We start from the raw sequence: 26068 nt of genomic DNA on the forward strand, positions 1-26068 counted from the left end.
AATACGAGCAGATGTCTATTATTACCCATGGTTCTTGGCGTAACAGTAAAGTCTACTTACCAATCATCTCCTGCTTTTGTCCCTCAGGTTTGCACCCCTTTCATTATCAGGCGTGGCCTGGTTTTAGGATTGTTTCTGATGCAGATCAGGCAATTTTTTATTACTTTTTGGATGGGCCTTTGAATTTGCGAACCAACAATAAACCTTTGTAGCCAATGATAGGTTGCATCCCTCCCATAATGGGCTCCTTGATGTAGATGAGTAATAATTCTTTCCATTAAATGCTCAGGTGTAAGCACTAGTCCCTGTTCATTATAAATCCAGCCTTATTTGGTTGTTTGGTACCGAATACCATCTAAGTCTTCCGAGAGTCATCGTGAAATCCCCATTCGTCTGCTCTCTCTAGATCCATTTCCATTTCTGACTGCCTGTTTTAGAGCCCGATCAGCCAAATTATTTCCTTTAGCTATATAACTATCAGTCTTTTGGTGGCCCAGGCAATGTACTATGGCTACTTCTTTCAGCATTATAACAGAGTCTAATATGGCCAGTATCTCCTCTCCGTGTTTCTTTTCTTCCTGATATTAGTAGACCTCTCTTTCCATATGGCCCCATGGGCATGCACTACAGAGAAGGCATACTTAGAATCAGTATAAATGGTAACCTTGGGGACTTCCCTTGTGTTCCAGTGGTTAAGACTCTGTGCTTCCACTGCAGGGGGCATGGGTTCAATCCCTGGTCAGGGAACTAAGATCCCACATGCAACATGGCATGGCCAAAAAAAAAAAAAAAAAAGCAAAAACACTATTAAAAATAAATAAATAAACGGTTGCCTTTTCCTTAGCTCCAAGGTGCAGGGCTCTCATGAGGGCTATGAGCTCTGCCTTTTGGGCAGAGGTACCTGGAGGAGGGCTTCTGCTTCTGGGACTTCCTGATGAGTTACTATTGCATATCCAGCCTTTCGAAGTCCCCAGTCCATGAAGTTGCTCCCATCCATAAACATTTCCATGTCTGGCTTTTCTAAAGGCTGATCAGTCAGGTCAGGTCTGCTAGAATAGACTTCTTCAATTTTTTTATGGTATGGAATGCCTTATGGCATTCCAGAGTGCAGCTTAATGGTTCATTGTCATTTCCTCTAAGAGCCTCATATAGGAGTTTGGCCATGTGTCCAAAGTTAGGAATCCAAATATGACAAAACCCAGCCATTCCTAAGAATCCTTGCAATTGCCTTCTGGTGGTGGGTACAAGCACCCTAGCTAATGCTTCCCTTCGATCCGGCAGTCAGTTTCTTTGTCCTTTTGATAACTCAAATCCTAGATATTTTACAGTTGGTTAAGAAATTTGCACTTTTCCCTTGGACTTTATATCCCTGGTCTGCCAAAAATTTTAAGTGAGGATTGTATTTTGGTCTGAAGCTTCCTTAGTTTTACTAGCATCCACATATTGAAGTAACATTCCCTCATTTAATTGGAGGTCCCTTAAATCCTTGGCTAAGGCTTCCTTGAAGATGGTGGGAGCATTCTTAAATCCTTGCGGGAGTGCCATCCAACAATATTGTTGTCTTATATTAGTCTCTGGATCATCCCGTTCAGAGGCAAACAGTTCCTGGGACTCAGGACTTAGGGATATGCAATAAAAGGCATCTTTTACATCCAGAATTGTTTGTAAACCAGCAAAAGTCTCCAGATAAAGCTGCATAAGGATTTGGCACACTGAATGTATCCTCTACAATTTGGTTAATGGCTCCCAAATCCTGCACAAAATGATAATCTTTTGTCCCAGGTTTTCATACCGGCAGGATTGGAGTGTTATATGGGGAATGACAAGGTCAGATTAATTGGGATTTAAGACAGGTGGTTAGCAGAGGCTTTATACCTTCTTTTGCATACCTCTTTAAAGGGCACTGCTTTAAATTTAGAGTCTTGGTGCCTGGACAGAGTTCTGCTACTATTGGGTCAGCCCAAACATATGCTCTTACCTTTTGTAGAATTTCTTCAGGGACTTCTGGTTGAGGCTCGTCTCCCAGTTGTAATAGTGCAGCTTGGAGGGTGCACGCTTGTTTTTTCTGCTGAGAAAGTCATTTAATTTTGTCAGTAGACCTTGCCTCAACAAGGGAGTAGGGCATTCAGGCACATATGGAAAGCTGTGCTTTAAATATGCTTTTTTCCAATTATACAGATCAGAGATAGAAAAGGAGGAGGGCACATATACAGATCCCCTGGGTTGACCTTGGTCATTTAGACCTGTGGGAACTTGTCTCCATGGATATTGCCCTGCCTGAAGCAGAGTACCCCCTGGGTCAAACTGAGTACCCTCGCAGGTATGGGGAGGGGAGACCCTGTTGACTATCTGGTAAGGAAGGCTACAGGGCTGGGGCCAGACCTGGGGCTCTAGGAGGATTGCTGATGGAAGCCTTGGCACCACTCGGAGGGATTTCCCCCTTCATAAGGCGGGGGAAGGGCGGGAGGCACCAAAGGAGGAGACAAATGTAGTTGAGATCATCACTGGCTCTGACTCAGGGAAAACAGGTTTTTTCTGAGGGCCTTCCTCTGAACCATAACTTTACATATCTTCTGCAAATTCTTATTCTGATATAGAGACTCAGGTTTCGCTGCTGAGAACTGTTCAGCAGTTTTAACTGCTGAACAAAATAACTTAGAAAAAGTAGTCGAGGTCAGACGTCGTGAGCCCACTACCTGTGCTTGCCTACTCCTGAACTGAAGAAAGTTGGTAACCACAGTGCAAGGCAGAGCTGATGGTAGGACAGCCAATGTTCTCCATCTGGGAGTTCCTTCTCTGAAGAAAAACAAGCCCTTCCTGAAGTCTGAGTTTTGTAGCTGGCTGACCAGATTTCCTTCACTATATTGCTCAAAATAGTATGTGTGTGTGTGTGATACACGCACACACACATACACACACACTTAAAAGCAGTTCAATGCTAGCTCCTTGATAGCTTGGCTCATACAAAAGAGGGTTAAAATTCTCAATGAAGACAAACTAAAATGTGTCTAACTGTAAAAGGCTCCTCCCTTGTAAGAAACAGGGATAAAGCTGATTTTGTCCCATTTCTCCTCTCTTTTGCAAACCAAGTCTAATTGTAAAATAGTCCTACAATTAGAAGACCCATTCTTGCGCCATTTTCCCCTGACCCCAGTTAATACTGGGCCAGGCAGTGGTACAAACGAAAATCATTTTCTTCTTTTTCATAACTCCAGTATACCATATATAGTAGGAACTCAAATAGAACACCAAGAACATAATACATTAAAGATTACAGAATAAAATCACATCACTAAAAGAACCATCTTGTTATCAGAAAGGACAAGTACAAACAGAACAAAGCACAAACTTACTGATAGAGATCTATACCCAGATGACTCTGGTTATTATCTGCATTAGAAACATTATCTCCATCTTCAAAATACTTCAATCTTCTCAGGCCATTCTCTAGATGTATTTAAGAGCTATTTTCTCAAAAATGTTCTTGTCAAGTTTTGCTTGTGTTTTGGAAGATTTTTTGCTTTATTTTACAGTTGGCTAAATGTAGGCCAAGTTTGACTACTGTATTTCTTATTTAAACTGCAAGTAATTATATATTGTAAAATCACTGTCCTGTTACTACCTTAACAATCTCAACCTTCCTAAAATATCTATTTGTCTAATAACATTGCCCCACCTGTTTTTTTTCTCTTTAATCTGTCTTTCCTCAAATCACTCTAAAGACACAAAGCTTTGCTTTTTAATCCATGCTGACCTCCCATTTGGAAATTGATGATTTCTCCTAGCTCCCATTTCACTGATTTTACTCCTTATATTTCCTAATTACTTTTACTGTGCTTACTCTATTCCTTAGACTGATTGATATGATCATGTTTTTTTTTTCTTTTCCCCCCCCTGCCTGTTAAATTAGCAGGGGTACTGTTAACATTCCCCATTTTGGAAGTGTTTTCTCCTCAGGATAACCAGAGCAAAATGACAGGAAGCAGATTCAGTAAAGCCTTGCTGCAGTCATCCAATAGTTAACCCTATTGGCCAATTCCTCACAAATAAAACAGTCACGGACAAACACAGACAAGCAGAGAAATCCAAAGACCGCAGGCTCTAACCCAGGGTTTGGGACTCTAATCCTTTGAGTACGTCAGCAGCTGTAACCTTTTATATGGGCCCCCTTAGGGTGGGGCTTGAACCCACAAACCTGACTTGCCTCCGGAAATGTTGCCACCAGAGCCCTTTGCAAAGTGAGAAGTCCTTCAATAAGAAAAACCTGGCTTCCAGCAGCATGAGTAGCTCATATGGACTAATTCAAGACTAACCAATCACCATCCAGGTTTGAAATTTCTCTAACCCCTTAAACTTTGCCCCGACCATAGGTCAAGGAGACAGGTTTGAGAGCCTTGCCTCCCGCCTCCTTATCAGTCGACCTCAAGATAAAGCTCTTTTCTCAAAAGCCAGTGCCATAGTATTGGCCTCTATGCGCGTTGCACAGAGAGCCCTTGCTCCGTAACACTCAAGAGTCCTGTCCTAGCCCCCTGTTTCTCTCCTACTCGACTCACTCACCCTGGGAATCTTAACCACTCCTATTGTTTCAATTAATAACTATGCGTGGAGGAGTTTCACCTATATATTCCTACTCCAAATTTATTCTGAGTTCCAGATCCATGAAATCTAGAGGGCATTTGTACTTAAATGCCTCACAGGTAACCTCATAATGTACATATTCAAAATTAACTTGCTAATTTCTGCTCAACCTCCTTCCGGTAAAAGGCATCCTCTGCAAGTTGCCCGACCCAGGAACTAAGAAGTCATCCTTGACGCCTTCCTCCCTCTCACTCTCTATTGTTAACTCTGCCTCCTAAAGGTTTCACACCTGGAAGCCTGCAACAGCCTGGCCTTTCTCCAGTTTTGCCCCCTTCCAATCCAGGGTGATATCCTGGAGGAAAAGATCACAGTTACACTAGCTATTAGGTTCTAAATACTTGCTGTGGTTAAGTTTAAAATTAAGCTCCAAGCTTCCTATCAGCCAAGGCAAAAACGAAAGAAAAGTAATCTTCATATGTTTTAATGTTTGTTCTAATGCTAACACTAAAACAAATTTCTCCAGAGGCGATTTATATAGGGAGCAATAAGTGATGTAATGAACAATGTCCTCAACAACATTCCTACGATATATTCTATAATTTCATTCCGCAAGTATTTATGGAGTACTTATGACTCAGGCACTGTGTTCACTACTGGAGATAAAACAGTGAATGTGGTTGTTTCTTATCTCATAATTCAAACCGAGTTTTGGCATAATATTAAAGCTAACCCTCTGAGGACAATTTGGTGGGAAGAGGGTTTATTTCCCAAGCCAAACCTGCCTGATGGTAAAGCCAAGGTCACAATATCAGTTGCTCAGTCCCCCACGGCCTACCACCCCCAACCCTTGCCACTCTGCAGCCCCAGAGCATGATTTCAGGATTTCTACCCTTTCTTTTAAACTGCAATTTACTAACACTACAAGCACCACCATACATAACACACCAAATATTTACAGGGCTTCCCAAGTGTTGTCTCCCATGTGCTGACAAACAGTGCCACATGGAATCTGTCATTTTCCAACCTCACTTGCTCTGGCTTCCTGCAGAGATCTGTTGCTAAGACAGCCACAGCACTGCTCCTCAACTACACACGGGCACCCCAGCAGCACAGGCTCATCCATGTCAAAGGTGCTGCTCGTGATGCCTGACAAGTCTGTGCTGAGGCTGCCAGGGTAAGGGTGTGGACTAGGGTGGCCTGTCCATTATGCAGAAGGGAATGGCATCCAGAGGCCAACATTACATTGCCTTGAAGCTGCTCTGATGTGCTAGCACAACCAGGACTGCTGAAGCTGCTCAAGCACCAGGGCCCTTCTGCACTAAAGTTATACCACGTTTTCACTCAACTGCTGAGAACAGCTTTCCCCACTGAGGTTACACTTCATTACACAGGTTCCGAAGCTGAGTTGTCTGGTGCTCCTGATACCTTACTTCAGCTAGAAAAAACAGCTTTCAGTTTTTAATAGTATCAGGACACACAGTAAGACTCTGAGAAGTCAGTCCATGGGCTAGGCCAGGGGGAAAACTGTGACAATGTGCAGTGTTCCAAACTGACCCTTCCTGACAGTAGGACATTCAGAATTTTCTAGGTTAGTGAACTAGTTTAGACTCAGGTCAGGAGCCATACTCCATAAGTATGGTGCCCTCACATCTTGCCCAGTTTGATTCAATGACAGAATCTAGAATGATAAAAGAATTGGTTGGATGGTGTTAAAAAAGAAAACCACAGGCCCAAAGTGGCATCACTAGTGCTAAAGTCCATGATACCAAACCTAGATTTATTATCTAGGTTTAGTACCCATGTCTAATTGCAGTTTCTGCCTCCCCCAGAAATGTAATGTTAAGGGACCAGTATGGAATTTTCTGGTTAAGCACCAGTAAGGTAACCTGTCACATGGTCCCTCTCCATCAACCCCCATTCCCACCCCCAGAAGAGGCAATCTGCATGATAAAACCCTTGCGGGGGGAGGGGGGGCTTCCCAGAAAGGGAACCCATCTTTTCTTTTTTTAATACCTTCTTGCCCCACCCTCCTGCCTATTAAAAGCCTTCTATTTTGTACAACCACTCCCAGCATTCTTCTAGTTGCTAGATGGGATGCTGCCCAATTCATGAATAGTTGAATAAAGCCAATTAGATCTTCAAATTGACTGTTGAATTTGTTTTTTTTTAATGTAACATATTCAGACTCTCCTCACAACTTGACCTTTGCCTTGAGATAGACACAGATGGTTTCATTGTGCCCTGTTGCAAAGATCTGGAATAGTGGTTTGGGGCCGCTGTATATTCATGAGAAACCAGACCAGCAGGTGGTTGAGGCTTAGCTAAGGTGCTTAGTCACTGGGACATCTGCACGCAGAGCCTGGATTTTTCCACAGGAAATATTCTGGATGTAAATAAACACATCAATGAGCTTGAAGTTCTATACGTTTGCAACGATTTAAGCCTCTAAACATAGAAGGGAGACAGCAAATGAAAATTAAATATAAAGCGCCTAGTGCCGCCCTTCGCAAACGGTACTTGGCTCTTAATTCAGGAACCCCAACTTCCAGGACTTCAAGGAAGTCTTCTACACTCAGTAGACTCAAAATAAATCGGCTCCACTACCCAATTCTATCTCCCCCTGCCTTCACGTCGCCTACCCAATCAGCTTGGCAAACTCGCAGACTCACTCCTACACACGCTGACCGCCAGCTCCTGGAGACTTCCAACCTGCCGGCCTGAGGGGCTAGGCCCACTGCCGGGGGCGGGGTAATACCTCCCGGGGAGGGCCGGCGGCGCGCGGCATTGTGGGAGTTGTAGTTCTCGCAACTCAAAGCCTCCGGAGAGGAGTCACCGCGGGACTCGTTTTCCCGTGCTCCTCTGCGCGGGTCCGCTTGGGGCAGGTCCCCGGGTGGGTGAGAAAGTGGGTGGGAGCTTGCTTATAAAAAAGTGGAGCCGAGTGATCTGTGTTAATGGAGTCACTGCCGCTCAGGAACTCTGGGCAGGTTCCTGTCCCGTCAAGAGTGCTGGAGGCCGAACTTGGAATCCAAGTTTAAGGTTCCCTAGAGGACGAAGGATAAGGAGCTGAGCTCCCCGCTCCCCCTCCCAGTCTGCGGCGGGAGAGGCCAACCCCGACACTGGTTAAAACTCCCGGGGAGTCATCGCTGCTCCCACCTCCGCTTCTTCCCCCACGCTCCCACTCGGGGTCCCCTTACACAGCTGGGAGTCGCAGCGGTCGCAGCTTGGGCGGGTGGATGTGCTCGCCCACCGGTTCCCGGGAACTTGGGGGCGGCTGCTGAGCCCCGTCGATCGCGGAGTACTTGTATTCGCTTTCTGCACCCTCACCCCGGAGAGGAGCCGAGGGGTTTCCCCCATGATCTCCCGGATCTTCAGGGTGCGCATGTGGGCCCCTGTCGGCGTCCTGACCTCGCTGGCGTACTGCCTCCACCAGCGGCGGGGGGCTGACGACCAGAATTCCGTCGACCGAAGCCTGCTGGAGCTGAAAATGGTGCAAGTCGTGTTTCGACACGGGGCGCGGAGCCCTCTCAAGGCGCTTCCGCGGGAGGAGCAGGTGAGAGTTCGGCGGGGCTGGTGGGGCGAGGACTGTGTGGCCAACCAGTGGCGGGACGGGCTCTTCGCCCCAACACACACCACCTTTGGAATTTTACGCTCACGGAGCGGGGGTTCGGGCTGGGTCCAGACAAAGGGAAAACAGTTTGAGCAAAGGTGCTGGCCTGGTGCCCGCCCCTGACCCCCCAAGACCCCTCGGACTCTTGGATTGTAGGGCAGACCGGAAACTTCCAGTTACGCCCCCCGATGGCTGTGATGAAGCACTGTGATGAAGCACAGCTAGAAGTAGTAGTGTGCTTCCCATGGTGCGTATAAATCTCCTAGGATCTTGTTAAAATGCAGATTCTGATTCTGCCGACGTGAGGTAGGGCCTGAGATTCTGCATTTCTAATAAATATTTGTGGGAACTTGAGTACAAGGGTGTAGTGCATTTATGTGTGACCATTTTGGCGGTTGTCAAAGAGTTGCAGGGACCTTTGTGCCAGGAACCACCCTAACTGGGATCGCAGTGCATAACAGAGGTTAATACCTTTGGGAACAGAATTTACTGCAGCTTTCTCTCAGGGTTTGCTGGATACCATTTGAGAACCTGAAGATTTTTTTGGTAATAAGTGCTGTGTCTTGGAGCTCTCCTTTTTTATTTTGGGTTCCTAAACCTATTGTGGAAGGAATCTGAGGTAGGAAGAATAATTTTTAATTGTTCAGTCTTGTGGCTTATGTCTTAAAATCTACCTGGTTTTGGTCAGGATAATTATGATTAAAGTACAAGTAGTCAGTTTTGAAAATGATTACCCTTTCTGGATTTGATTCTTGGGGAGAGCCAGTAAAGATCTCTGGCCTTTCATAGCAGGCAGGCCTGTGATTAAAGAACTGTCTTCCTAGTGAAGATAAATAGGAAACCTGAAATCCCCAGGCACCCAGGTGTCAAACTTAACCTGTGGGGTGCTTACTATTCTTACTATTCTCCAGGTTGATGTTGGAGCAGGTTAAACAGGATGTCCAAACCTGATACTAGACATACTCATGGTGATAGCTGCTTTTAAGAAACCCTCAAGGTTGTACAACTCACATTGTACAACTGAAAACCCAGTTTTTAAAGCTGGCCACACATGAAATCAAACCTCTAAAGCACTTCCCACAGAAATGAATAAATTTTGTCAGGCATTTAATTCTATTATCAGATTTCTAGTTAGCCTTTCTATATGGCTATACCACATTCTATCTGGTGCCTGAATTCCATGCCTTTCCTTCTCTTTCTTTCTTTCCTTTTTTTGTATACTTTGACCTTTTTTTTCAGTCTCTTACTTTACCTTTTTATATTAGGTCACTAAGTTTTCCTTATAGTTTTGTACATAGCCCATCTCTTGTGTACTCTCCTTTCTTCGCCATTTATTCTCGGTACAGAAAGGCTGTATGGAAAATAACATACAAGAATAGAAGACAAAGTTGTCAGTGGTGGCAGTGAATAAAAGCCTGAATGTCTAGGCCTGGACCTCCTACAGACAGTATATGTGCTCCCTAAAGGACCCAGAAAAAGATTTAGATTCTTTTAGGGCTTTCTCCTGAGCCAGTGGATGTGTGATGGGTATCTTCTGCCTTTATGCTGGAAGCGGCAGTTGTAGCTCAGGTAGACTGCCGGCTTCATTCAATTTCTGTCTTTGTAGCCACAAAATATAGAGAATCTGAGTCCTCGGTGTTATTTTGCAATTAGATAAGGCACATTACCTCTTTTGCCTGCTTACATTCTCTAGACTTTAGGCAGATGCACTGAACGTCTTTGGTTATCTTGTATAAAGTCTTGCGCATAAAAGCGAGGGGTAGAACCAACTCTTGTCCAACTTAGGCTATGAGCAAGTATCATCAGCCTCCTGTAACTTGTTTCTGGATATTCTCTCTCAGGTTTTTTTGTTTTTCAAGCTCCAATTTAATAGAGGTTGTTATCGGGATTTTCTAATCTTTGTGGCTCTGCTATTAATTATAGTCAGAAAGGACTTTGACAACATTCTAAAACTAAAATTGCCTTTGGTAGATATTTCCAGACTTCTGACTAGTTTATAGATAAACTTATGTGACAAGTCAATCCATTCAGTTATCACACAAATCCTCAGAAAATATCATTGTTTAAAACTAGTTGTTTTACTGAGTTGTTTTCTTATGGCTTGAATGGCTGATGAATTAACCTATCTTCCTAAAAGTTGTATCTGTGCTCTGGAGATAAAACTCTGGAACTTGATTGTCCATTTCTTCTGGTTGTTAGATTAGATCCAGGTACACTTTCAAAAGATAAATTTGGCCCTACTTTTGGATTTCCCTCAGCGCCTCTCTATATGATGGCAAAATAGCCCCCAACCCAGGAAGATTCCTCAGTTTTTATAAAATAAAGTCCAACCCATTCCAGCTCCACTGTTCATGAAGACATTTGGGTCCATATTTATTTGATAGTGTATATGAGCTCGGAAGGATAATGTCAATATCAGTGTTGATTAATACTTATTCAAAACTCATCTAAGAGCAGCAGTTTTCAGGAAGCATTACACAAAGGATGTGCCAATCAATCCATTCATTCCTGTGCAGTGGTGGTTCTTAACCTTGGTGGGACCTTGGACTCAACTGGGGAGCTTTAGAAAATACTGATGCCTACGTCTGTCTCCCAGAGATTCTGATTTAATTGACCCAGAGCATCCAGATATGGTAAAAGCTCCTCTGGTGAAGCCTTAGAGTTATCTGGACTGGGTAGCATTTAAAAAACGGAGGCCCCATCCCCAGGAGATCTGGATGTCATTAGCCCAGGAGGCGGCTCAGGCATCAGTAACTTTAAAACAATTTCCCAGTGATACTACTGTGCAGTGTGCAAGGTTTCAAATCATTAGTTTATTCTAAAATCTACACCTGGAAGTTCTTGTTTACTTTTACGTAGATTTTTTTTCTTTTACCTGAATGTAGCATATCGATCCCAGTGTAGTACTGTCTTCACGGAAATGTGCTTTGGTGAGATGCTATCATTCTCTGTCGAGGGAACAATGAGAAACAATCCCACAAAACTCATTGCTGTGACTACTGAAAAGATGTTCATTATATCCTCTTTATGAGGACCCTTGGGAGGAATTTGTCTGTTAGCATGAGAAGTGGTGTGCTTCTCCTGAACAGTTGCCTTGCTTTTATCTTTAAGCTTGTCTAGCTGATCATGTTTCTCCGTGTACATAAAAGCCAGAAAGCTTAGTGCTGACTCTTTTGGCCCACCTACAGTAAGTATATGGATCTTCATGGCATGTATTTTTTTGAGAAACTCTTATTACTCTATCCATATTTTTGGTCCCTATATACTCATTTGCTTTTGTCTTTCTTGTCTACTTTGAATTGCTTATCTTACTATATTTTAGGTATTGCTACCACTTACTTTAAGTTAGTTCTTGAAAATGGAGTATAAATAAATAAAATTATAAAGTTAGTCTTTGCCACTAACTCCGAAGCTGAAAAGCAGGCACGAGAATGAGAGTGTGTATGTGGGATGGACACCATGTATGGAGCTCATGTATCATCCATCCTTGAAAATTTGAAAATGTGTACTCTAGACTTGACATCACCTAGAACTCAGGAGTCATCTCCTAGGAAAACCAGAGATCCTCTCTTGGTGAATGCACCTAACAGGAGGAGGTTTTGTAGTGTGGCTGAGCGGGCCCTGTGGACCTGGTATCAGGACCTGTGCTTAGACACTGGGCTTACAAGGATGGATAATTCAATCTCAGCTGTAAAAGAGAAAAGAGTTTACAATGTGATGAAGGAGAGAGACAAAACAGATTCCAATTATAGGAATATGCGGGGAGTGCTGGGAACTCAAAGGAGGTGTCTGAAACTTAAATCGTACAAACCTGAACTCAGTTTGTCAGCTATTCTTCTGTCTTGGCCTTAGTTTTAGTCAAGGAGTTCCTCCATTACCCTTTACCACCTTAGGAACCCAGACTCAAAATCAAAGTCATTTTCTCTTTATTCTTTCTTGTTTACCTACCAATATAGCCTCCAAATAAAGCTTTTATCTACTCACTTGCCAGGTTTGACTCAAAAGTCTTGGATCCACCCCTTCTATTCCTGCTGCCTTAGATGAGGCCTTAGGCTCTCACCAGCTCTATGGCAGACATCTTGAAATTGGCTTTTCTGCGTTGAGTCTTTCCATTTCAATTGTGATCTATACTGATGGCTTTCAAACTATTCTATGGAGCCTGCTGGCGAAGGGGATGCTGAGTGGCTAGGGTTCTGAATTCCCACTCCTACTTAAACTAGAGGAACTCCAGTTTTTGCCTTTAAATATACAAATCTAACTCAACCTGATATTTGCTAATTTAAAAGTTTGAAAACCACTCCCACATTCAGGCAAACCAAGCCACTTCTTTCCTCTATATATTCTTCCCCATCTCTGCTTTGCTCAAGCTTTCTACCTATTCTTAGAATTCTGAATACCACCCTCTCTTCTTACCTGCCTCTTACTCTCAAGTCTGGTCTCTGCTTGTCTAAATCCTATTCATTTCAAATACCATTCCTTCCATGAAACTTTTCCTGAATCCTCAGCCAGAAGAGAAGGTCTGTCTTGCCTTTGAACTACTATGGCCTTCCTCTGGTTTCTTGTAGCACATAGTTTCTATTTTAGTTCTGCTATCATTTACATACATAGCTTGCTGTCTCTACTAACCGGAAAATCCAAAAAAGGCAGGGTCATGTTATCTCAATCTTGGTATCTTCCACAGGATCTAACAAATCGTTGAAGCTATTTTTTTCCCCCCTTGGCCGCGCAGCTTGTGGGATCTTAGGTCCCCAACCTGGGATGGAACCTGTGCCCCCTGCAGTGGAAGTACAGAGTCCTAACCACTGGACTGCCAGGGAATTCCCTGTTGGAGCTGTTAATTATGCCTACTGTGTGCCAGGCCCTTTGTTGGACATCCAAAATGCAGAGGTCAATAGATGACACAGGCTCTGCTCTCAGGAGCTAAGTCTGCTGAGCAGGACAGACTAGTAAAGGGACTTGTCTAATACAGTTTGGCAAAGGCTACCAAAAAGATCCACTGAGGCTGCTGTGAGAGCACAGGCCCAAGGTCACAGCTTCTGGCAACATTTAAGCTGTTTTGTGGAATGAACAGAAGTCTTTCCAGACGAAAGGGAAAAGAAAATTCCAGGCAGAAGGAACATGAGGTTGAAAGGCCAGGAGGTGTGGGGATGGTGTTCTAGGCAACAGAGTTGTGTGGCTAGAGAAGAAGTGTGTAGGGCAGGGAAGAATTGGTGAAGAGAGAGAGGCAGGGGCCATCATGCAGCTATGAGCCCTTGAAGGGTTTTATGAAGGGAAGTTATAGTGTTAGAACTTTGAAAGGAGGAACAGTGATCAAAAGATTGTAGGAAGAAGGTCTCGGCTCTGAACACCCAATCTTCTGATATCAGTTGCTGTAGCACCAGCAGGGGAAGAGGCTCAGGTGTTTGGATACCGGGTGCAGGTGAGGCTGAGACAATGCCTTTTGGAAGAATGGACCTGGGACTCCCAGTAGCCGTCTCCTGGGATATTTCTGGGAGGCACCAAGATAAATACAATGCTGTGTGACATCGTAGGTTTTCAAAAGTTAGTTTTAAAACAAAATGAAGCAGTAAGAAATTGAGTTATATACTGTAAGTGCTGTAGGAATTCGGATAAGAAGACAACCACTGAAAGCTGGCGCAGTCACAGCTGGGGAGGTAAGGCTTGAGCTGTCATTGAACCTTGGAGAGAAGCTGGATGGACAGAGACGGACAGGAGTCCCTCCGAGCAAGGGAAGCAAGCTGAAAGAAGATGTAGAGGAAGCAGTGGGTATGGTCTGGCCTGGGTAGGGGAAGAGAGAGGCGTAGTGGCAGTACAGCTGGGGACAGAGGCTGGGCCAAAAGTCCTGAAAGGCAGACGCTTCTCTCTTGGAACATTAGGAAAAAGCTATTGATATGATGAGAGTGGCCTAGCAAGATTAATTGGGTGGTTATGTATATATGGTTTGGGGGGTGGGAGGGAGAGAGCCTGTCACAGGACTTTGCCTGAGGTAATAAGGTTTTATACTCTAAGAATAAGATAAAAGAAGGACCAGTGGGAGTAACATTTTTTCTAGCCAGTGATCCACAGGGTCTGGGGTGGGGATGGGGGAGCAGTGGGGTGAGTCAGAGGTTTGAGTCTTGGCAACTAGGAGGATTGGGGTAGCCTTGAGAATCATAGTCAGTTGGGAAGAGGGGCTGGTATATGGGATTAGAAGAAAAGACTTTTGTTTTTAAAATTTAAGGCATCACATGGGACTCAGTGCATGTAAGAATTTTATGGGCAGTTGGCAGTTGGAGCTGTGAGGCCTCTGACTACTTGTTATGTTTTGAAAATCAGTACAGTTGGGGCAGGAGCCAGACTGCAAGGAATAAAGGAAGATGGTGAAGAAGTGAAGGTTTTTTAGGGGGCAGCTACTTATTTGAGAAGTTGGATGAAAGGAAGGGAAATACGTAGTAGTTACAAGAGTCCTTAAGGAAGGGCCATAAAAGCCTGCAGGTTGATTTCTTAAAAATTCTTAAGTATACGGTCACTGAGATTATATCATATTCATTCACTTATTCCATCATTAGTTCATTCATTCATTCGCCACGGCACTCTGGCTGCTTCTCCCCTTTACTTCAGTCTGGGCTTAGTGCCAGAGCAATACCGTAACAGTGAGCACTGGTGTAGCAATAACAGGACTTGGGCTGCGGACACCTGGAATAATAAGTCGCAGTCTTTTCTTCCCTTAATTGGAGCTGGAGTTAAAGTTTCTTTCCTTCCTTCCCATTGGAAGGTTGCTTGTCTAGTGTCAGTGTGATTCTAGCTATGTGCTGCTGGATATCAATGCTCTTAAGTTTCAAGAACCTTTTTAAACAATATGTTGTTTTTTGTGGTCACAACAGGTAGAGTGGAAACCCCAGCTACTAGAGGTTCCACCCCAAACTCGGTTTGATTACACAGTCACCAATCTAGCTGGTGGCCCGAAACCACATTCTCCTTTCGACTCTCAGTACCACGAGACCACGCTGAAGGTGAGCGATGCTTCCCTGCTCTGGGAAGCCGCCTGCAGAGCTGTGATGGTCTGCTCTGGCCTGAGGTTAGCAGGCCACCAGGTGTTTTCATTCTCCTCTCCTTCCTCCCCCACCTCAGGGGGGCATGTTTGCCGGACAGCTGACCAAGGTGGGCATGCAGCAGATGTTTGCCCTGGGAGAGAGGCTGAGGAAGAACTACGTGGAGGACATCCCCTTTCTTTCGCCAACCTTCAACCCACTGGAGGTCTTGTGAGTCACTTGAAAAAGGGATGTTGCACCCAATGTAAGGTCCTGAGCGTGAGAAAACCTGCCCTGATGCCCCAGGTGGTTCCCACTCTCATCCAAGGTAGTCTGGGGGGATGTGTGGTCGATCTGGCTGTGACATCTGTCATCCCATTGATCGCCAGGGTTTGATTCTGCTGACCTGGCTGGCTAGGCGGGTGTCCCCTTCCTCTCCCACCTCTCCATGTGTGTCCCTCCCGAAGCTGCACACTCGGTCGAAGAGGACGACCTTCCCCGATAGAGGAGGACCATTCTCCCGGTCAAGGGTAGACGAGAAGCTGCTCTCCCCTGTTAGAACGTCCAAGGTAGTCTGGGAGCAGTTACCCTAGTACAGTAGGATTCAGTGAACAAGTGGTCACCGGAGGTCACATTCATTGGCCTTCAGGTCCCTTGGGCAGCCATCCCACAGAGAGATAAAGGATACTTCCCTGCCCTATAGCTCCCCTTATGTAGTCTTGAAAGCCTCCCAGCTGCTCTGTGGAATAAGGTGGAGTGTACATATGAATCTTCCTTTTATGAGTTAATCTACCTTTTTGGTTTTTTTCCCAGCATTCGTTCCACTAACATATATCGGAATCTGGAGTCTACCCGGTGTTTGCTGGCTGGGCTTTTCCAATGTCAGAAAGAAGGTTTGAGTTTGGGCTCTACGAGTCAGCCCCTGTCCCTGAGGAGCCTTTTCTTCTCACTTCCAAAGTCCCGCTCTCTCTTTCTTGGTATCTGTCCCCTTGGTCTCTCTCCTCCTGCTCAGGTAGCTTCCATGGTGTACCTACTCCTCTGGCAGGCCCCTCCCTGTCTGGCCTGCTGCTGCCCTTGTCAGCCTGACCTGCACACCTGCAGCAATGCGTCAGCTGCTCTGATGCGCCTCTGGCTCCTGACTTTTTCTCTCAAGCATCTACACAAGCTGCATGAGGCAGCCCCAGCCAGGTCTTGTGAACAGTACTGGGGCCTTTTTGTTTAGTAGAGACGCTGCTGAAAAGGAAGGAGGGCAGGAGGGACACTTTGCTGGGACCTGGGTCTGCTGCTACTGCCCTGATCTTGGTGATAATCCACAGCATGACCCAGATGGTATTAACAGTATTCCGTACCGCCTTTCCTAGTTAAGAAAATCTGTCGAGTTTGGGTTTTGACCTGTTCAGCCAGTGAATGAGCACAGCTAGCAGTTCTCAACCTTTTCACCACCAAGAACTACATTTAGTATTTTCCTTTATGGATCTCATGTGTTGAGGCCCTTTGACTATCAAATGAAGCCATATCTTGTCATTTGTAATTGGTTGAAATTTACATTTAACTGCTGGTCTGAGTTTCAGATCATCATGACCTCACCAATATTAAAATACCAAAACGATGCCATAAGGCAGAGGTTCTTGTTATTTTCTTTAGCTTCTGTAGCAGTATCTCAAATAGAGATAAAACTTCCATCAGGCTTTTAAAAAGTGTGTAAAATACAGAACCTCCAGGCCAAAGGAGGCTGGCCTTGCCCCCAGCTGGCTTGGGTACTGCTGCTAATTCTGGCTGAAGCTGGCTGAACACAAACAGCAAGCCTAAGTAACATAAAGCAAACAGGATGGGCTGCTCCTTACCTCTTGGGAGCCCCTGAGTTTAGGAATAATCCGTAGTGCCTGGCCTTCTGAAAGCTGTTCACTTGCTCAGCTTCTAAAAGGCAAATGTCCTCTCCTCAGAACCACCTAAAGTGTAACTGAGGTAGGAAAGGGGTTTCTTGGTGCAAGGAAGGAAGTGGTATCATCACCAGCCTCTGGTGTGTCTGCCTGGGTAGCCGCTCCCTGCACTGGACCCAGACATCCTCACAGTCCAGTCTGACTCCTGTCACAGCTACTTCCATGCCTTGGCCAGTATCAAGGGATTTGAATAGACCTAAGAACCCCACAAGGTGCTACCATTGGTGGAAGTGGTGCAACTTTGGGATATTGTTTCAAGAGTAAAATCCTAGAGAAGGCCCAGAAGGTTTTGAGTAAACTACAGAGAATCAGGCTGGTGGGGGGAAGCTGGAAGGTGTTGGTCTGCACCGTTTTGTCTTTCATTCATTCAATGCGTATCTGAGTGCCAACTCAAATGTGCCTTACTTATCATAAACTGTAGGTCCATTATCCAGACACTAATGTCGGGTACCAGGTAGGAATTATCATGTGTTAATTAGAGGTTTAAATCATAGTTACTATTATTCTCACATTTAAAGGACTTACTATACATCAGATATTGTTCTAAGAGCTTTGCGGATATTAACTTGTTTAATTCTTGTGATAACCCTGTGAGGTAGGTAACATTATCCCCATTTTACAGATAAGAGAACTAAGGCACAGAGAGGCTAAATGACTATCTGAGGAACAGATAGTAAGTTGGTAAATGGAGGAGCTGGGATTTAAACGCTGGTAAATGGAGGTAAATGGAGGAGCTGGGATTTAAACGCTGGCAGTCTGGCTTCACAATCCATACTCTTCGCTCTTGTGCTCTCCTGCTTCTCAGAAAACATGTATATCTGGAGAGGGCCTCTGATCATTTGGTCTATTCTTTTTTACAACGTTTCCTGTGGAACCCCAGGATTCTTCAGAGGGGTCAGAAACTACAGAAAAGGAGGGGGTTGGGGCATGCAGGTAGACTATACTTTGGACCCCTACCTTGAAGCCATCAGCACCTTTTCTTTTATTACCTTATCTAATAGTGGGAGAAAAAAGCTTCCACTGCTTTAGAAACAATTGAAAATTGCTGATACTAGTCTCATCCCTTCAATTTACACATGAGCCCCAGAGAAGGGAAGTGACTTCCCAGGGCCATCCTACTGGTTCGTTATAGATTCAGGCCTAAACTCATGACTTTCAGTCTGATTTGCTTTTTCTGTCCAGACCAACAAAGTGTGTCTGAATACTGGTATTCTACTCAAGTCACCATAGGCTACTGTTAAATACTGAGGTTTTGGCTATCAATAATTTGTTCGGAAATAATAGCTCTTTGGGGTTTAGATTCACCTAATCACTCCATGGATTGACCTCAGTGAATTCCAAAAAGCTTCTCTGCCATCAGAGAAGGTGAGGCTTGAGCTGGGTAGAACAGGGCGCTACCACAGGCCATTGCCATCTCTGGCACAGAGCAAAGCATGGGAAGGTGTTAGAGCACTTTTCTTGGGCATCGTTGGACGGGACAAGGGTACTCGTGAGCTCTGGACAGGAGCAAGCTGCTGCGAGGTCTGTAGGAAACACTGTAGTCTAGTCTTTGGTTCCTGGTAGTTCATCTGGAAGCCTGGGTTTTCTTTTGGGTAAGGCCATAGGGTCTGAGAGAATTTGTGACCCTGTGGCCACCCTTCTCAGATTGTCATGTCAGTCACCATATTGGCCTATAGGATCGGACTTTGGGAAGCAAGAATGTCACCTAGTTCTGATAAAGTGAGGGAGGACGCATTCTTTATTAGAATCCCCAGGTACTGGTGGTACCTCGAGGCGACGTTTTTTGGACTGGGCCATGGACGTGCCAGTCTGATCGGCACCTGTACCTGCTCTCGGCTATAGGTGGCCCAGCAGGAGAGGTTGTGCTGAACAAAGCAAGGCTGCTACTGCTTTCTCCATTGCTCAGACCGCAGCAGAGCTCCTGTTGGCAAGGCCAGGGCATGTTGAAGGCATTCACTGTCCTTAAGGGGATGATCTGCCTCTGGGAGCAGCTCCGTCTGTATAGACAGAGAGAAGAAGAAGGGGGTGGAGCTGCTGGGAAGAACAAGCTGAAGCCTCTTCCCACCTGTGCTTCCCACATTCCTTCCAGGACCCATCATCATCCACACTGATGAAGCAAGCTCTGAAGTCTTGTACCCCAACTACCAAAACTGCCAGAGGCTCCGGGAAAGAACCAGGTAACTGCCCCTGATTCTTGCTCACCAGGGGTGAACAGGCAGTGTTTTACCGCCTTAGCTGGCAGGCGCTCCCTGAACTGAGGGCCTGCCCAGGCTGGCCTTGCTGGTGGATAAGGAATGAAAGAGATTGCATTAAGCTCAGGTCTGCCATCAACTGTCCAGGAAGTGAGGCAGCTCTTACTCACAGTGACAGGCTAATAGTGAAGGTACAGGATGCCTGGGGAGAGCCACGTGCTGGGCTGGAAAGATGGTGTATACAGCCATGAGTGGGGCTTTGCCGTTTGCCAAGCATTATCCTCTCTTCAATCCTTCAATGCTCTCAGATGGGGCAGATGAAGAACCTTACAGAAAAGATGATTAAATAAAGATGAGTAAGTCAGTCATCAAACTGCAAATCCAGATGGACGAGCAGAAGAAGACACAGCTTCCCTTTTTCTTACCAACGTTCTGCCGTGTAGGATAGATTGGTTTGGGCTGATGGCACTTTGCAGTTTTCAGGTATTTCTGGTCTGCACTAAAACTATGTAGTATGTGTTCCCCCAGAAGAAGGAGAATGCTGTTTTCAAGCAGACCTGGCCATGCTTGCATTGTTTTTGATAATGCTAGAGTGGGATTTGGAAAATCCAGGTTATTATTCTAGTCCTGGTACATACTAACTTCCTTTTACAAGTCATTTGACCTCATAGAGTCTTAGTTTATTCATCTATACCATGGCAATAATACTAGCTAACCCCAGTGAGTCGTCGTTGAAGGTTAAATGAGATCCCAAATGAAGAATGAGATATACTTTGTCAACTGTTAATCACTATACAGTATGATGAAATATAAGGAGTAACTTTTTATTCTTTGGCAGAGGCCGGAGGCAGGCTGCTTCTTTGCAGCCAGGGATCTCAGAGGATTTGAAGAAGGTGAAGGAAGGGATGGGCATTGCCAGTAGCGATGGAGTGGACTTCCTCATCCTCCTGGACAACATGGCTGCTGAGCAGGTGGGCTGGCTGTCCTCCTCGGGCCCTGGGGGTGGGGGACCCTGGGGGAGGCTTGGTGGGCTGCCTTCTGAGTTAGAACTGGGTGGAGAGCTCCTGGCTTGGAGGCAGCTGTGATAGGACTTGCAGACAGAATGGACGTGGGAACTGAGGGATAGGGAACAATCAAGGAGGACCCCTTACTGGGTTGGGAGCCCAGACATTTAACTCTCAACCAGAGTTTCTTAAAGCACATTCACCAGAATGCTCATGATGTGAGTGTGTATTACGTGGGCAGGCAGGGGTGGGGTGGGTGATGGTAGGGAGAGATTATTGTCTAAAAATTTTGGAGTCCCTCTTTATTGTTGGAGAGTCTATACACACGTCAGCATGTTAAAGAATCTGAGAAGCCTGTAGTAAAGAAAGTTGGTTCATCCTTAAGTCTGTTTTTCTCAAACTTGTTTAGCCATAGAATCTTTCTTATCTAATAAATACTGAAGACCGCACAATAGGAAATGCTGTCCTAGATTCAAAAGTCGGAAACCCGGGCTTTCCTGGTGGCGCAGTGGTTGAGAGTCCGCCTGCCGATGCAGGGGACAGGGGTTCGTGCCCCAGTCCGGGAAGATCCCACATGCTGCGGAGCGGCTGGGCCCGTGAGCCATGGCCGCTGAGCTTGTGCGTCCGGAGCCTGTGCTCTGCAACGGGAGAGGCCGCAGCAGTGAGAGGCCCGTGTACCGCAAAAAAAAAAAAAAAAAAAGTCGGACACCCAAAGGCAGTATAGCCTGGATCTTCCTTCCTTCTCTTGTGAAGATGATGGTGTGCCCTGAAGGCAGAAATGCACCTTGTGCTTATGTGTAAAATAGGTTTAAGTTTAATAACCAAGAGTTTGCATACATAACATATTTATATGGCATACTTTTTAGAAATCATCTTGGGGAAAATGAAGGCCAAGTAGAAATTTATGAATTCCTTGCCTTGTATTCTATTCAATTTTTTGGTTTTTTTTTAGCTTAAGAAAATACAAATTTTTTTTACTTTGGGGTAGATGAGGAGTATCAGAAAAAGGAAAAACAATTTTTTTTCCTGGGCCTTTAGATCTCGAGGAATAGCTTCCGACAGGCCTTGGGGACATAGATTTTTGAGCTGTTAAGGCTCTCCCCAGGAGAAGACAGGCCCCTAGGGCTCCATGGAAGCTGACTGGCTGCCAGGCTCAGTGGATGAGAAGCATTTCCTTCAAAAACTGTACCTTGGACCTTTCAGGTGCACAGCCTCCCGAGCTGCCCCACGCTGAAGAGGTTTGCATGGATGATTGAGCAGAGAGCGGTGGACACAGCCTTGTACATCCTGCAAAGGGAAGACAGGTAAGGAGCCTCTTCAGCTGCTGGCATAAAGTCACGCTCGGTCATACCTCCCAGTGTGTGGGGAAGGGGGCTCATCAGGCCTGCTCACACTTGTTAGCTGGCGTCTCTGTGTGCAGAGGCCGAGATCACCCCATTCTCCTGGCCTTCTGAATGGACTCGGCCCTAGGTCCTTACATTTCCAGAGCTGGGACTAGTGACCTAGTGCTTCCATTCACTGTTACACAGACCCGGGAGCCACCACTCGACTGGATTTCTCTTAATCACTGACTTTTTCCTTTGCTTTAAGTTTCAAAAGATTGGGGTGGCGGGGATGCTGAAGGAAGAATCATTATTGCTACTTTATTCATCACATTACAATTTACAAAGCACCTTCCTGTTCTCGCTGTGAGGTGGGTGTCATTATCCCTGACAAGTCCCAAGTCCTCGCTTTAGAGATGGAGAAACTGGACCTGAGAGATGTGGGCTACCTTGCCCAGGCTCAGCTAGCAAGTGGCAGAGGCGGGACTTGAACCCAGATCTTCTGACCGCCAGTCCTGTGTTTTCTCTATTTTACTGGTACTTAGGGCTCTGTTTTTAGAAGACATATTTCCTGACTACCAGAATGGGGAATGCCTCTCTTACCAAATTTCAAAAAACACCTTTCTGTGATTGGTTCAAAGCATTCAGCTTGTCCTCAGAATAGGTGACTTGGTAGAGAGGGGAGATGGGAAGTAGAGGAACAGTCCTGGGGAAGATGAGTGGGAGGAAAAAGCAGCTAACATTTCAAGAATTTGCTTGGTCTTGCATAAGCATAGGAGCCTCTGCCTGCTTTTCTCCCACACAGAGTCAGTGTGTCCACTTTGCACTTGCCTCGGGCATCTGAAAGGCTCCAGTCGCGCCACTCAGCTTGCTGCCACTCCCTGTGACTTGTCTCCTTCCTTCATCTTTTCCTGAAGTGGCCCCACTGGGCCTAAATTGTCACTCACTGCCTTCCCCTCCACCAACACATACACACATATTTAGTAAATATAGCTTTGCGGCCCGTGTATTGTCCGTTGCATCCGCTCATCTCAGCCCGTGTAGCGTGAAAGCAGCCATAGATCATACGCAAACAAATGGGCACAACTGTGTTCCAATAAAACTCCATTTACAAAAACAGGCAGGTGGGTTGGATTTGGCCCATGGCCATAGTTTGCTTTCTCCTGGTGTAAAGCGTCTCACACAAGACCTGATCCATTCTCCTTTCCGTTAGCCCTGGTTTCATAAAACTGATGTTTCTTCAAGGACAAATGGTTACAACTTCACAGTGCCATCCAACTTGGCTTGGCCTGCACACATTCTTCTGGAAAGCGTATTTGCATACTCCTCAGCTATTGCTTCAACTTTCCTTGATTTATAAATGTGGCCATTTACCCAGTCACCCTGAGTAAAGATTGGTCTAAGCCAATCATGGCAACCCCGTTTCCTTTTGTCAGTGATTGGGTTCTGGGAATTCTGGAAGAGGTTTTCTTTTCCTCTTTGGTAAAAAGTGTGAGGCACCCAAACCAAGCCTTTTTGCTACTTACTAGCCCCCATCTTTCAGCTTTGTTTGCTACTGTGAGAAGAAGTGCTTTGAGTAGAGGCACCACCTTGTGATCATGAGGTTGACAGTCCTGAGAATGAAAGTGGTGGAGCCACAGTGCCAAGCCTGGGGGCACTAGTGTTGAACTTCTTGTTAAATAAATAAGAAAAGTCCTTATGGTCTAAATTCCAAAGAAGCGTAGGAAGTGTAGTTTAGGCAGTTCCTTTGGATGGCTTTTCTAAAGGCCTTCTGGAATTCCTGGAATTCATTACACCGTGTCCTTCCCAGTTTTGTTCTTTTAACCATGAAGGCCTGGTTCTCCATGACTTATCCTGTCTCAGCTGTGTTCTTACCAGGTCTATATCCTGCTGCTGTTATTGTTGGCAGTCTTTGCGCACAGAGAGCCCTCAGACTTGTGGCAGCGCTGTTTTTCTCCTTACCGCCTGTCACTGTCCCTCATGCATCCCTTGTCTTTTCTCAGCTCTGTCTCATTGGGCTCATGAGGTTCAAGGGGGCAGAACTAGCCTGCATCCCTTGTGTGCCAGGTGCCCGCTGGGTACTTAAATATTGTTTACTCGCCATAGGGAAAGCCTTCAGATGGCAGTGGGCCAATTCCTCCACATTCTGGAAAGCAACCTGCTGAAAGTCGTGGACCCTGCCACCCCGCCCGGCAAGACCAGGTACCTGGCCCAGCAGCTCAGCTTGGTGTGGCTGGGGGCAGTGGGGGTGGGGGTGGGGGCGGGGTGGCGTCTGGCTGCAGGGAGAGAACCCAGGTTCTAGGAGGGCAAGAAGGAGGCTGAAAGTAGATGTTTAAGAGGCCACGTGTCCCAGAGACATTCACAACATTTCTACCTTTCTTCCTGCCACACCTGTCCTACCATGTTCGGAAATTTTATTTTAGTAAAAAAGAACCCTAAATTTATTTTTTTTTTTTAACTAATTGAACATGTGTCCAATGGAGTAGCTAATTAGGACATCACACGGATTCGGTATTATAATAGCCCCAAACACGGATAATTGCTTAATGGATTGTTTGAACACCTTCACTGAGTATACAGGAAGGTAGGATATCTACTGGGCATTTAAAAATGTTGGAAGTGGCTTGTGAACGTCCACTGCCACTTTCGGAGTGCCCGGAACCCCAGGTTAGGGACCATGGATTTGGAATGTTATGTGTCCTGGGCACTTGCTAAGCAAAGTGTGGTCTGCAGATAAACAGCTTCACTGTCACCTGGGGTTGTTAGAGTTTCTGGCCCCAGCCTGACCCACTGAATCAGAATCTGCATTTTAACAAGACACCCAGGTGGTTTGTAAGCACCCTAATATTGGAGAAGGACTGTTGTAGACTGCCTTCTTGAGAGAAAGAATTGTACGTAGTTAGAAATGCGCGATGAGTGTGGGAAAGGTAGGGGACAGTGAGTTGAAATAGGAACATTCAGGAACTTTGGGCCTAGATTTATAATAGCAAATCATGTGAATGACCTTCCCTGTCCTTCACAGACCTGCAATGACAATATATTTCTTACTGACCTTTGCCACCTTGCCCCGCCTCGGCCTTGTGTCTGTAGAGTACTGTAGGGTCCAATGCTAGCCTTCTAGGTTGAGGGTCAACAAATAAAATCCTCAGTGTTTCCCAAGAGACAGATACAGGGTTCAGGTAGATATAGATTAAAAGGCAACTTTATTACTGATTAAAGCCCATTTAGAGAATGTATTGAGGGCCAAACAGGCATATTAATGAAATGGACTTAATTCCCCCAAACTGCAAGCTTCCCTAACAAGGAGAGCTTGCTCTGCTAAACTCATCACACAGCTGAGAGTAGGAAGAACATTTGCTGTAGGCAGGCGGGTCCCGAAGAGAAGAGAGAGGTAGAGCTGTGCCACACATGCCCAGTTTCTTCTTCAGAACTCACCGGGGGAGGAGTAGGTGGTTGGTCGGGCAGGAGGAGGCCCGGAGAGCTACTCCAGTGTGGATCCCTCCTCATGAAAAGGAGGGGCGTGCGGGATGAGGGTTCTCCCCACGACCTACTTCAAAGGAGTTTTTAGTAGGCTCAGCTGATTCGTAGACGCCACCGGTGTCCTCACTTGCGAAGGCAGCAGTGTCCTGGCCTCCAGAGCCCTAAGGTCAAGAATTAATTGTGAAGGGCTGTTTTCTTCTTGCAGAAAGCTGTACCTCTATGCAGCTCATGATGTGACCCTCATGCCTCTCTTAATGGCCCTGGGGATTTTTGACCACAGATGGCCCCCGTTTGCTGTGGACCTGACCATGGAACTCTACCAGCACCGGGAATCTAAGGAATGGTTTGTGCAGCTCTATTACCGTGGGGAGGTAAGAGCTCTGCGGTGGGGTTGGGAGGTGGCTGGGCGACCCCACCCACCTGGTTTAGCACCAAGTCTCCCTCCGCAGGCCCAGGGAGTCTCCACTGGCACCTGAGCTCTCTGAATCCTCTCAAGGCTGTGGCCCAGGGTTAAGGCAGAACTGGGCATATAGTGGCAGGCTGGGACTTGGGCCTTATCCCTTATCTTCTAAGAATAGGACCACCCTTCTCTTCTCCTGAGTGTCTCTGCCAGGATGTAACACCCTGACTGTGAGGCCTGTTTTGAAAATTAATGATGATGTCTTTGGGAGGTGATGTTTACTGTCAGTACTCTTGGTGCCTTGGCTGCTTCAGCAGGTTGCTGTCCAGGGCAGGGGCTAGAGCACTCCCCACGGCTTAGACCTTTAGCCTTCCCAGCTCAGGAGTAAACATGAGTGTGTTTTCCCAGTCAATTCAACCAACAGTTCTTGAGGGACTTTCACAAGCAGGGCATAGTGCTCTTAATCTGGAAGTTGACCAGTTAATGGGACCTTCCTGGCTGTTATATGTGTGTATACACACACCATTGGGTCAAA

General features: G+C 45.9%; 1 protein-coding gene and 1 pseudogene across 5 annotated transcripts in view; one reads left to right on the forward strand and one right to left on the reverse strand.

The window, feature by feature from the left end:
- LOC111179944 (uncharacterized) overlaps positions 1 to 7932 on the reverse strand; it is a 67663-nt pseudogene extending 59731 nt beyond the window's left edge.
- The window catches only part of ACP6 (acid phosphatase 6, lysophosphatidic), a 31444-nt gene continuing 12889 nt past the window's right edge, over positions 7514 to 26068 (forward strand). Inside the window, exons 1-9 of one of the 5 annotated variants that reach the window (XM_089916830.1) lie at positions 7514 to 8128; positions 15049 to 15177; positions 15296 to 15426; positions 16009 to 16088; positions 19225 to 19312; positions 20166 to 20298; positions 21535 to 21635; positions 23760 to 23855; positions 25339 to 25476. In XM_089916830.1, coding sequence (XP_089772956.1) covers positions 7931 to 8128; positions 15049 to 15177; positions 15296 to 15426; positions 16009 to 16088; positions 19225 to 19312; positions 20166 to 20298; positions 21535 to 21635; positions 23760 to 23855; positions 25339 to 25476 — 1094 coding nt within the window. In that variant the 5' untranslated portion in view covers positions 7514 to 7930. Of the gene's footprint in view, positions 8129 to 8183; positions 8433 to 15048; positions 15178 to 15295; positions 15427 to 16008; positions 16089 to 19224; positions 19313 to 20165; positions 20299 to 21534; positions 21636 to 23759; positions 23856 to 25338; positions 25505 to 26068 lie in introns of those variants that run through there. The other 4 variants (XM_089916829.1, XM_089916834.1, XM_022583899.3 and 1 more) reach the window with 4 other exon arrangements.

Source organism: Delphinapterus leucas, chromosome 1 (assembly GCF_059928025.1).
Source record: "Delphinapterus leucas isolate spDelLeu-1000000601 "Yukka" chromosome 1, BTC_Dleu_Yukka2, whole genome shotgun sequence".
Lineage (NCBI taxonomy): Eukaryota > Metazoa > Chordata > Mammalia > Artiodactyla > Monodontidae > Delphinapterus > Delphinapterus leucas.